Raw genomic sequence first — 13,396 nt, forward strand, 5'->3', positions numbered from 1 at the left:
ACCTGGTTTGGGGGTCCCAAGTGTGTGCTCCTGTGTGCTGCCTCTACCTGTCAGTGTGTTCTGCTGTCATCATATTACTGCAGGGGGAGGATGAGTCCGGAGGATGGGGCTGATTGGCATGTCCTGATCGGACCACGCCCCCTCTCCCCTGCCCTTAACAGGACTCTACACTACCTCCTGTAACAGGACTCAACCCTACCTTCTATAACAGGACCCTTCCCTACCTCCTATAACAGGATTCTTTCCTACCTCCTGTAACAGGACTCTTGCCTACCCATAAACAGGACTTTTCGCTACCCCCTGTAACAGGACTCCTCCCTACCCCCGTAACATGACTCTTCCCTACCTCCTGTAACAGGCCTCATCCTTACCTATAACTGGACTATTCACTACCTCCTGTAACAGAACTCTTCCCTACCTACTGTAACAGGACTCCTTCCAACCCGTAACAGTACTCTTCTCTACGTCCTATAACAGGACTCTCCCCTACCTCCTGTAACAGCATTCCTCCCTACCCATAACAGGACTATTCATTGCCTCCTGTAAAATGAGTCTTCCTATCTCGTGCAACAGGACTCTGCCCTACCTCCTGTAACATGAGTCATCACAACCTCCTGTAATGACTCATTCTGACCTCCTGTAACATGACACTTCCACACCTCCTGTAACAGGACTTTCATCTACCCGCTGTAACAGGACTATTCCTTACCTCCTGTAAGAAGACTCTTCCCTACCCCTTTAACAGGAATTTTCCAAACCTCTTGTAACAGGACTCTATCCTACCTCCTGTAACAGGACTATTCCATAACTCCTGTAACAAGACTCCTACCTACCCTTAACAGGACTATTCCCCACATCCTGTAACAGGACTCTACCTTCCCTCCTGTAACAGAAGTCCTCCCCAACTCCTGTACCATGACTCCTTCCTACCTACTGTAACAGGACTCCCACCTACATATAACTTCTCCCAACCCGTAACAGTAGTCTTTCCTACCTCCTGTAACAGGATTATATTCTACCTCCTGTAACAGGACTCTTTCCTACCCATAACAGGACTATTCAGTACCTACTGTATCAGGACCCGTCCCTACTTACTGTAACAGGACTCTTTCCTACCCATAACAGGACTTTTCCCTACCTCCTGTAACAGGACCCTTCTTTACTTCCTGTAATGATACCCTCCTGTATCAGGACTCACCCTACCCATACAGGACTGTTCACTACCTCCTGTATCAGGACCCTTCCTTACCTAATGTAACATGACTATTCCCTACCTCCTGTAACAGAACTCTTTACTACCTCCTGCAACATGACTCTTTTCTACCGCCTGTAACATGACTCTCCCCTACCTCCTGTAAAACATATTTTCCCTACCACTATAACAGGACTCTTCCCCACCTCCTGTAACAGTGCTCTATACTGCCCCCTTTACCAGGACTCTTCCCTACCCCCATAAAATGACTCTATACTACCCCCTGTAACAGGACTCTTCCCTACCCCCATAAAATTACTCTATACTACCCCCTGTAACAGGACTCTTCCCTACCCCCATAAAATTACTCTATACTACCCCCTGTAACAGGACTCTTCCCTACCCCCATAAAATTACTCTATACTACCCCCTGTAACAGGACTCTTCCCTACCCCCATAAAATTACTCTATACTACCCCCTGTAACAGGACTCTTCCTTAATTCCTGTAAAATGACTCTACACTACTCCCTGTAACAGGACTCTTCCTTAATTCCTGTAAAATGACTCTACACTACTCCCTGTAACAGAACACTTCCCTTCCCACTGTGCACCAACACAGACCCAGGCTCTATATTAATCCCACAACCCCCACATCCTTGTCAGCATCACGACTCATATTTGTATAAGCAGGGTTGCAGTCAGTGGCACATGACATATACAGGCTCCTGGTCCAATGTGATATTACTGTAATTAAATATACAGGGTTCTGCTCAACTCTGATGCTACTTTAATTAAATATACAGGGTCCTGCTCAACTCTGATATTACTGTAATTAAATATACAGGGTCCTGCTCAACTCTGATATTACTGTAATTAAATTTACAGGGTCCTGCTCAACTCTGATATTACTGTAATTAAATATACAGGGTCCTGCTCAACTCTGATGCTACTTTAATTAAATATACAGGGTCCTGCTCAACTCTGATGCTACTGTAATTAAATATACAGGCTGCTGCTCCAGTCTGATATTATTGTACATGATACTATACAGGCTGCTGCTCCAGTCTGATATTACTGTACATACTATACAGGCTGCTGCTCCAGTCTGATATTACTGTACATACTATACAGGCTGCTGCTCCAGTCTGATATTATTGTACATGATACTATACAGGCTGCTGCTCCAGTCTGATATTATTGTACATGATAATATGTGGATGGGGAGAAGATGATCCCATCATGCTGCAGTTAATCCAGTTTATCCAGGATCACTGTGACTTGGCCCTGGACATGAGAGCACTAAGGGGGACGTGAAGGGAGCCTGCTATGTTTCCTATATGTAACATGGAGAGGCAGAAAGGGTGTGTGTGCGTGTGTTTGTTCCATGGGAATGCACTGCATCTTCCAGCCTGGCATATGATCTGTTTGCATGTTTCTCAAAGCTTTGCATGACTTCCTAGTCGGTACCTCGTCCTTTCTATGTTAACGCTACTTCAACGTTCCATTCTCTCCTATTTTTCTGCCTCCTGCGACTCTCAACTCTTTCCTACCCTCACTTCCTCTCCTGCGCCTCTCAACTTGGAACGCCACTCTCCCCCTCTTCCTCGGTGGGCCCCCTTTTCTTCGTATCTATAGGTAGAAACAAAGGTACAGCGCTCTTTTCCCTATTAATACTCTACTAATCTCTACTCTACTAATCTGTACTCTACTGTACTCTATTCTACTGATCTCTACTCTACTGTACCCTACTTTACTCTACTAATCTGTACTCATCTCTACTATACTGTATTCTTCTCTACTAATCTTTACTCTACTGCACTCTAGTCTACTAATCTCTACTCTACTGTACACTACTCTACTGATCTCTATTCTGCTGTACCCCGCTCTACTCTACTAATCCCTACTCTAATCTACTAATCTCTACTCTACTGTACTCTACTCTACTAATCTCTACTCTACTGTACCCTACTCTACTGATCTCTACTATACTGTACTCTACTCTACTAATCTCTACTCTACTAATCTGTACCCTACTCTACTAATCTCTACTAATCCGTACCCTACTCTACTAATCTCTACTAATCCGTACCCTACTCTACTAATCTCTACTAATCCGTACCCTACTCTACTAATCTCTACTAATCCGTACCCTACTCTACTAATCTCTACTAATCCGTACCCTACTCTACTAATCTCTACTAATCCGTACCCTACTCTACAGATCTCTACTCTACTGTACCCTACTTTACTCTACTAGTCTCTGCTCTACTTACCCTACTCTACTGATCTTTACTCTATGGTACTCTTCTCTACTGATCTCTACTGTACTCTTCTACTCTACTCTACTCTACTCTACTCTACTCTACTCTACTCTACTCTACTCTACTCTACTCTACTCTACTCTTCTACTCACCTCTACTCTACTCTACACTACTCTACTCTACTGTACTCTACTGTACTCTACTCTACTCACCTCTACTCTACTCTACTCTACACTACTCTACTCTACACTACTCTACTCTACTCTACTCTACTCTACTGTACTCTTCTACTCTACTCTACTCTACTCTACTCTACAGTACTCTACTCTACTCTACTCACCTCTACTCTACTCTACTCTACTCTACTCTACACTACTCTACTCTACACTACTCTACTCTACTCTACTCTACTCTACTCTACTCTACTCTACTCTACTCTATTCTACTCTACTCTACTCTACTGTACTGTACTCTACTGTACTCTACTCTACTCTACTCTACTCACCTCTACTCTACTCTACTCTACCCTACTCTACTCTACTGTACTCTACTCTACTCTACTCTACTCTACTCTACTCTACTCTACTCACCTCTACTCTACTGTACCCTTTTCTACTGTACTCTACTCTACTCTACTGTATTCTACTCATCTCTACTGTACTGTACTGTACTCTTTTCTACTGTACTCTACTCTACTCTACTGTACACTACTCTAAGGTACTCTTTTCTACTGTACTCTACTGTACCCTCCTCTACTCTACTATACTATTGTACTCTTCTACTCTACTCTACTCTACTCTACTGTACACTACTCTAAGGTACTATTTTCTACTGTACTCTACTGTACTTTACTCTACTGCACTCTTCTCTACTCTACTCTACTCTACTAATCTGTACTGTGCTCTAGCACTCTCTACTGAACTCTGCTCTACTGTACTGTACTGTACTAATCTCTACTGCACTCTTCCGTATTATACTCTGCTAATCTCTACCTCACTCTGTGCCTGGGAGCTGTATGATTCCTACAGCTGGTGTATTATTGATGATGTGTGTTCAACAGTAGATACTGTGTATGTGTGAGAGGGCCCGTTCTACACACCGCCGCTGTGCTGCTAGTGCCTGTGTGTGTGTGTGTGTGTGTGTGTGTGTGTGTGTGTGTGTGTGTGTGTGTGTGTGTGTGTGTGTGTGTGTGTGTGTGTGAGAGAGCCCGCTCTACGCACCGCCGCTGTGCTGCTAGCGCCTGTGTGTGTGTGTGTGTGTGTGTGTGTGTGTGTGTGTGTGAGAGAGAGAGCCCGCTCTACGCACCGCCGCTGTGCTGCTAGCGCCTGTGTGTGTGTGTGTGTGTGTGTGTGTGTGTGTGTGTGTGTGTGTGTGTGTGTGTGTGTGTGTGTGTGTGTGTGTGTGTGTGTGTGTGTGTGTGTGTGTGTGTGTGTGTGTGTGTGTGTGTGAGAGAGGGCCCGCTCTACGCACCGCCGCTGTGCTGCTAACGCCTGTGTGTGAAGGTGTGTGTGTGAGAGGAAATTAAAGACATGTATATGTGGTTTGAATGCAGGAGTTGTCAATGACTGTGCTACCTTTTTTACTGGGCCATAATGTAGGGCGGATGTGCCATACTAAATGTTGTATAAGGATTTTGGAAGCACACAATGGTGACTATGGGATTGTACCCATGGTCTATGGAGAGGGAGCTGGATGCTTTGACCACTGTGCCATCCATCCACAATGAGTTAGCAAGGCCAGTCTTAACTAATGGATGTTTTAACCCTATCCCAAAATCCTTAACCAATCAGAATTAATGCCTGAGCTTAATTAAACCTATCCCAAACCTTTATCCTTCATTTAACCATTCAGAATAAATGCCTGAGCTTAATTAAACCTATCCCAAACCTTAATCCTTAACTTAACCAATCACAATGAATGCCTGAATTTATTGTTGTTAATTTTTGGCTTCCATGGCAACCCCCACGGGAACCTTTCCCCAATAGAATCATTCCCCCACTGGAACCACACCTGTTGGCATTCACACAAACAATCGCAACATTGTTTCAATAATATATAGAACTTTCCTCACAGCTCTGGTATATAAATATTTTTTGAGGCTTTGCTCACAATTCATTCTGTGGCAGCACAATGACCAAACGATATACTACTGTATGTGAGGCTCTTGTTCATATCTTTGATCATGACACTGGTGAGGAAGAGAGAGTCCTTGTTAAACTTTGACACAAAGTAGTCTGTGATAAATAGCACAATATGTTTCATCTGAGTATTTGTTATAGTCAAATTAATCCATACATTATGCTTTTTTTACTCAAAAACGAGTTGTATGAGTTCAGGTCAATGAGGCCTACAGGCCATAAATAGCAAATAGAAGTTCAAAACTTGTAATGTTCACAAGAACTTAAGTTGATAAAAAGATCTAACACAACATTAGGTGATAATACATGTATTATTATGGATTTATAATCAGCTACAACGGGGTGATCATTTTGGACCGGGAACACAGCATGAATTAACATGAAACGAACACAACAGGAGGATTAAACGATGATGGAGAATCCTCCTGGTTATCGACCCCACCACTTGCCATTGTACAGAAATAGTTCCCAGCTGCGCCTCACAAGATTTGAATTTTGATCACAATGTGTGCATAGGCTCTAATTGTTTTAACGGAATAGCCTGAACTGTTTTTTTTTTCAGCTCAGATTTACTCAAGAGGGATTCAGCGCAGCGTAGGTATAGCCTATAGGCCTAGTGTTTTAATGTATTCATTCCGGGTTGACAGTGCAAACCGATCTGAGGTCCCCTTACTGAAAGGCTTAGTAATATGTGTACGATATACCCCTAGTTCTGTGCATAGTGATTTTTAAGACTTGTTTCATAATTCATACTGGACCATGTGATATATTCAGTACAGTGCTAATGCCTCTGGACACATTTTGGGTTGCTTTGAATTACGATTAATTATGAATTTATGAAAACCTTTTCCTGTTCTGAGGGAAATCCTGTACACGTTGACTACCGACCTGTTATGATTGGTTAAAAGTGTTTTGAGCAAATTACAGTATATAATCTATACATTGACTGCCAAGCTGCTGTGATAAAGGCATTCCGCTTTTACCAAAGTCTAGTCCAGTATATCTATGCATCCTGGATCCCACTACAGTGGACAGCTGCTTCCCTAGCTCACCTTATTTCACAACAGTGTGCTCACATAGTGATCACTGCTCATCAAGGCTTAGTAAGGACTGGATGGGAAAGGGAGGATGGGGTGGGGGAATGGGGGGATGCTGACTAGAATTAAATAAAGAGGGATAAAACCATAAGACAATGATGATGTCATAGAAGATAATCAGAGGAACTAAGCAGAGAATGCTGAGGATGGTTCCATTCAGTTCAAATTCACACAACAGGGTAATCTACTGTACTGGAATACCTCAGAGAGAATTTAGAAATTCCTAACATAATTTCCCTAACAACTACAGTATATGTGTACACATTGTGCGTAGAGAGGGTAGAGAGAGAAAGATAAGGTAGAGAGAGAAATAGAGGGTAGAGAGATAAAGATAGGGTAGAGATAGAACGATAAGGTAGAGAGAGAAATAGAGGGTAGAGAGATAAAGATAGGGTAGAGAGAGAACGATAAGGTAGAGAGAGAAATAGAGGGTAGAGAGATAAAGATAGGGTAGAGAGAGAACGATAAGGTAGAGAGAGAAATAGAGGGTAGAGAGAGAAAGAGGCTAGAGAGAGAACATGACACAGGGACAACTTTAAAATGCTATTTGGAGAACAGCAAAAATGACCCCAGCCATTATCACCTTGGCTGCTGTAGGTTCATTCACCTCAGTCCATTTACAAACACACAGCGTATTAGCTATACAATTGTAATGCTATACCTCAGAAATGGGGGACATATGAGTCCCTGACACATAGCATCAGCGAGGAAATGAAAACATCTGACATTTTTAGAACTGCATTGTTTGCATGTTGATAGCATTTCAATGTCGGCCTGTAAGGAAGATAGGTCCTGTGGAGATGTTCATATCGAAACATACAGTGGTTGTATTTTAATGTCGGCCTATAAGGAAGATAGGTCCTGTGGAGATGTTCATATCGAAACATACAGTGGTTGTATTTTAATGTCGGCCTATAAGGAAGATAGGTCCTGTGTAGATGTTCATATCGAAACATACAGTGGTTGTATTTTAATGTCGGCCTATAAGGAAGATAGGTCCTGTGGAGATGTTCATATCGAAACATACAGTGGTTGTATTTTAATGTCGGCCTATAAGGAAGATAGGTCCTGTGGAGATGTTCATATCGAAACATACAGTGGTTGTATTTTAATGTCGGCCTATAAGGAAGATAGGTCCTGTGGAGATGTTCATATCGAAACATACAGTGGTTGTATTTTAATGTCGGCCTGTAAGGAAAATAGGTCCTGTGGAGATGTTCATATCGAAACATACAGTGGTTGTATTTTAATGTCGGCCTATAAGGAAGATAGGTCCTGTGGAGATGTTCATATCGAAACATACAGTGGTTGTATTTTAATGTCAGCCTATAAGGAAGATGTTCATATTGAAATGTATATATTTGTTTTTTAAAGTTCCTAACTTGTTTGATGAGATTACTACAGATTTCCTATGGGGACCCCACATGGGACCCCAACCCTAAGTTTGGGGACCACTGTACTAACCTCTCTCTGCTTGCTTCTTCTCTCTCTGTCTCCTCTGCCTCCTTCTGCATGCATTTCAGTCCAGGGTTGTAGATAAAGGGCCTCATTGCCAAAATCCGGAAGTATCCCTTTAACGTTAGCTTCTTACTTCATCCTTCTAGTTGGCTAAGTAATACAAACCAGAGCCCTTTAACATGACTGAAATAGAAGTCTCTACCAGCAGCTAGCCACCTGACTGACTGACATATCTAGAAGCAACTATTTGCCAGTTGTGCAGTCATGCTCAGAGAGTTGTTTTTTTGTTTGTTTGGGGGATTTCTATTAACATGGCAGGAGTCGCGGGACAGTTTTAAAATTGCTTTTTGTCCTTCATCTCGCAAACATTGTCAGCAGCGTCTCTGACTCTCTAGTTGCCTACTTGAGCTGACTGTGAGCTGGGGTATTTCGTTTCACGTCTCAGGCCCTGGGCCTGTGCCTCAAGAGGGCAGAGTTAGCCATTTGGGAGAGTGGTGAATCTGCTGCTAAAAGGGCAAATCCAGGAGGCAAATCTGGGAGATGTAGTTAAAAATATTGAACAAATGATTCCACTCATGGTTCCACTCATTTGCAAAGGCGCGATTAAAACTCAGCTAGATCAAGAATACAAGCATTCTGAGCTTTGATTAACGTTGGGAGCTATATTTAGATGTTGAGCTGTAAATGATTTTCTTTATTTGTATTTATTTATTATAAAAAATTACAGAGGTCCAGAGTTGTGCTTCAGTTAGCATTAGTAACATGTTAACAGCCTGATGGGGGTCAATCAGAGTTGTGATCCAGTTAGCATTAGTAACATGTTAACAGCCTGATGGGGGTCAATCAGAGTTGTGATTCAGTTAGCATTAGTAACATGTTAACAGCCTGATGGGGTCAATCAGAGTTGTGATTCAGTTAGCATTAGTAACATGTTAACAGCCTTATGGCAGTCAATCAAATCAAATCAAACTTTATTTGTCACATGCACCGAATACAACAAGTGTAGACTTTACCGTGAAATGCTTACTTACAAGCCCTTAACCAACAGTGCAGTTCAAGAAGAGTTAAGAAAATATTTACCAAGCAGACTAAAACAAAAAGTAATAATAAAAAATAACACAATGAGAATAACAATAACGAGGCTATATACAGGGGGAACCGATACCGAGTCAGTTTACGGGGATACAAGGAGGATGGGGTCAATGTAAATTGTCCGGTGGCAATTTGATTAATTGTTCAGCAGTGTTATGGCTTGGGTAGAAGCTGTTAAGGAGCCTTTTGGTCCTAGACTTGGTGCTCCGGTACCGCTTGCCGTGCGGTAGCAGAGGAAACAGTCTATAACTTGGGCGACTGGAGTCTCTTACAATTTTATGGGCTTTCCTCTGAGCATCAGCATTTGTGGGTTCGATTACAGGCTCAAAATGGCCAGAAACAAATAACTTTCTTCTGAAACTTGTCAGTCTATTCTTGTTATGAGAAATTAAGGCTATTCCATGTGAGGCTATTCTTGACGTTGAGGTTGAGACTGGTGTTTTGCGGGTACTATTTAATGAAGCTGCCAGAGGACTTGTGAGGTGTCTGTTTCTCAAACTAGACACTCTAATGTACTTGTCCTCTTGCTCAGTTGTGCACCGGGGCCTCCCACTCCTCTTTCTATTCTAGTTAGAGCCAGTTTGTGCTGTTCTGTGAAGGGAGTAGTACACAGCGTTGTACGAGATCTTCAGTTTCTTGGAAATTTCTCACATGGAATAGCCATCATTTCTCAGAACAAGAATAGACTGACAACCTTCAGAAGAAAGTTCTTTGTTTCTGGACATTTTGAGCCTGTAATCGAACCCACAAATGCTGATGCACCAGATACTCAACTAGTCTAAAGAATGCCAGTTTTATTGCTTCTTTAATTAATTAAACAGTTTTCAGCTGTGCTAACATAATTGCAAAAGGGTTTTCTAATGATCAATTAGCCTTTTAAAATGATACACTTGGATTATCTAACCCAACGTGCCATTGGAACACAGGAGTGATGGTTGCTGATAATGGGCCTCTGTACACCTATGTAGATATTCCATTAAAAAGCAGCCGTTTCCAGCTACAATAGTCATTTACAACGTTAACAATTTCTACACTGTATTTCTGATCAATTTGATGTTATTTTAATGGACAAATTTTTTTTGCTTTTCTTTCAAAAACAAGGACATTTCTAAGTGAGCCAAACCTTTGAACGGTAGTGTATATAACTTATTTGAAAACTCTCATAATCTAACTTAACTTAGGTTAGTAGTCGGTAGGTTAGTAATCGGTAGTCAGCTAGATAGAAGGGGGTCTTTTGTCACAAAATGTACTGTTATTTTCCAGTCCATTTAAATGTTGTGCTCGAGGTGATTTAATCCTCTAACCGCTAGAGAGTGTCCGATGTTAGGTGTCCGATGTTAGGTGTCCGATGTTAGAAGGTGTCCGATGTTAGGGGGTGTCTGATGTTAGGGGGGGTGTCCAATGTTAGGGGGGGTGTCCAATGTTAGGGGGTGTCCGATGTTGGGGGAAAATTAGCTAGCTTTCTATTTGCTTTAGAAAGCTCAATGTCCACTAGAGCATCTGGTGTAAGACTCTTGCCCCAGAGCACGACAGTGGTTGTGTGTTTCAGCAGGCAGTCTTCTGGCTGAGGTCCTAGCCAGCCCTGCCTAGCCTGGAATGTTTAGAAGCAGAGGAGGAGTAGGAGGACTCTCTATAGGTAATAAGACAGTAGGATAAGACCCTGAAGACTCTCTAGAGGTACTAAGACAGGGATAAGACCCTGAGGACTCTTTAGAGGTATTAAGACAGTGGGATAAGACCCTGAGGACTCTCTATAAGTACTAAGACCGGGATAAGACCCTGAAGACTCTCTAGAGGAACTAAGACGGTGGGATAAGACCCTGAGGACTCTAGAGGTACTAAGACAGGGATAAAACCCTGAGGACTCTTTAAAGGTATTAAGACAGTGGGATAAGACCCTGAGGACTCTCTATAAGTACTAAGACAGTGGGATAAGACCCTGAGGAGGACACTCTAGGTACAGAGACAGTGGGATAAGACCCTGAGGACTCTATAGAGGTACTAAGATAGTGGGATAAGACCCTGAGGACTCTCTAGAGGTACAAAGACAGGGATAAGACCCTGAGGACTCTCTAGAGTTACTAAGACAGGGATAAGACCCTGAGGACTCTCTAGAGTTACTAAGACAGGGATAAGACCCTGAGGACTCTCTAGAGGTACTAAAACAGTGGAATAAGACCCTGAGGAGATTGGGTCTATTGGGGTGATTAGGAGTTAGAGGGAGAGAGGGAGAGAAAGAGAGAGGGAGAAGGGAAGAGCGAGAGTCAGAGGAGAGGGTTAGAGAGGGAGAAAGACAGAGTGAGATGCAGATGGAAAAAGGGGTATAGAGTTTATTGGAGTGTGGGAGAGAGAGAGCTCTCTTGTCTAATCCCTTTCCACATGGGGGATTAGTCCTGGAACTTGAGTCACACTAATTATCCTGCTGCACTGTAAAGTCCTGCTGCAGCTCACACAGCTTTACTCTCACTACGTCTGTCTGTCTGTCTATATCTCTTTCGTTATCTTTCTCTCTTTCCTTCTGCCATTCCCTATCTGCCCACTATATGATTGCTTGTGTACCTCTTTCCCTCTCTGTCTTCTCCCTCTCTCCTTTCTATCTTCTCTCTACAGAGCACGAAGGCATCATTACGGGGTCGACCAGACTGCTGAGGGTGTATATCTCTTTTTGCTCATCAAAGACAGAGATTTTCTAAATTTCTCATCCCGACCCTCTCTCATCTCTGGGAGAACAAGGGTTAGGGTACTGTACTCTCAGTAGTGGAGCCAGTCTGTCTGATGAAAGAAAGAAATGGGGGTACCTAATCAGTTGCACAACCGAATGCATGCAACTGAAATGTGTCTTCCACGTTTAATCCAACCCCCCTGAATCAGAGAGGTGCGGGGGGGCTGTCTTAATCAATGTCCATGTCACTGGCACCCAGGAAGCAGCTGCTGTTGAGGGTTAACTGTCTTGATCATGGCATTTATTTCCACATTACCGGCTTGGGGATTCGCTCCAACGACCTTTCGGTTACTGGCCCAACACTCTTAATCCCTAAGCTACTTGCCGCCCTGATGGTGTCTTGCTGTCTGCTGCTGCCTCCTCTGTTATCCTCCAATGCTCCCAGATACAGTAACACAAGGACGAGAAGATGCCTTTTCCTTGTTTTTCCTCCTCTCCTCCTCCCCTCTCCTCTCCTTCCGCTATACTCTTGTCTCGCTCCTGACCTCTGGGATCAACCGAGTAAAACTGATTCCCTCTTTTCCACGGATCATGAGTGCGTCAGCAGTTACGCAATCCAGGGAGGGATAGATAGAGAGAGAGGGAGGAGAGGAAGAGGAGTGAATACATAAATATATATATTTATACATATATAGATATATATAGAGAGAGAAAGGAGGAAGAGGAGGGAATATATATATATATATAGAGAGAGAGAGAGAGTGAGAGCAGGAAGAGGAGTGAATCTGCGTCTGTCACATTTGGCCATTGTTGTTTGACTTGTAACAGCACCACATTACTGTGGCTGGTTTAGCCAGTGTCAAAACACAACATATAATCTGTTAACACAAAATGGCTGCCTCGCCATTGGCTTAGCCTTCAGTTTAATAATGTTCATACTGTACACCCTTCAAACTCAGCTCTGGACCTCGAAGCCAGTTCCACTGCATTTTTTCATTGTTCCCCTCTAATCAGGGACTGATTTAGACCTGGGACACCAGGCCGTGTGTGCAATTAATTATTAGGTAGAACAGAAAACCAGCAGGCTTCGTACCTCAAGAGTTGAATACCCCAGCTGTACACCATACAGCTGTATTATGTGTCATATTGTAATAATGAGTCAGCAAATAAAGGCTATGTAAACGCTTGTTGTGTTACAGCTGGTCTATAGGTGCTGAGTGGTGCTCACTAGGCTCCAGAGTGGCGCAGTGGTATAAGGCACTGCATCTTAGTGCTAGAGGCGTCACTACAGACACCCTGGTTTGATTCCAGGCTGTATCACACCCAGCCCTGATCGGGAGTCCCATAGGGCAGTGCGCAATTGGCCCAGTGTCGTCCGGGTTTGGCCGGTGTAGGCTGTCATTGTAAATAAGAATTTGTTCTTAACTGACTTGCCTGGTTAAATAAATAAAGAAATACATTTTCTGGGTCTCTGAATGCTCCGGGTCTCTGAATG

The 13,396-nt window shown here is 43.0% G+C and overlaps 1 protein-coding gene across 3 annotated transcripts in view; it reads left to right on the forward strand.

Moving 5' to 3' along the window:
- nrxn3b (neurexin 3b) overlaps positions 1-13,396 on the forward strand; it is a 547,141-nt gene that overhangs the window by 51,016 nt on the left and 482,729 nt on the right. For 2 of the 3 annotated variants that reach the window (XM_029706324.1, XM_029706494.1), the window contains one exon: positions 2,829-2,840. The exons of the other annotated variant lie outside the window; for it this stretch is intronic. In XM_029706324.1, coding sequence (XP_029562184.1) covers positions 2,829-2,840 — 12 coding nt within the window. The remainder of the gene's footprint in view (positions 1-2,828; positions 2,841-13,396) is intronic. 3 annotated transcript variants of the gene reach the window in all.

This window comes from Salmo trutta, chromosome 1 (genome assembly GCF_901001165.1).
Source record: "Salmo trutta chromosome 1, fSalTru1.1, whole genome shotgun sequence".
Lineage (NCBI taxonomy): Eukaryota > Metazoa > Chordata > Actinopteri > Salmoniformes > Salmonidae > Salmo > Salmo trutta.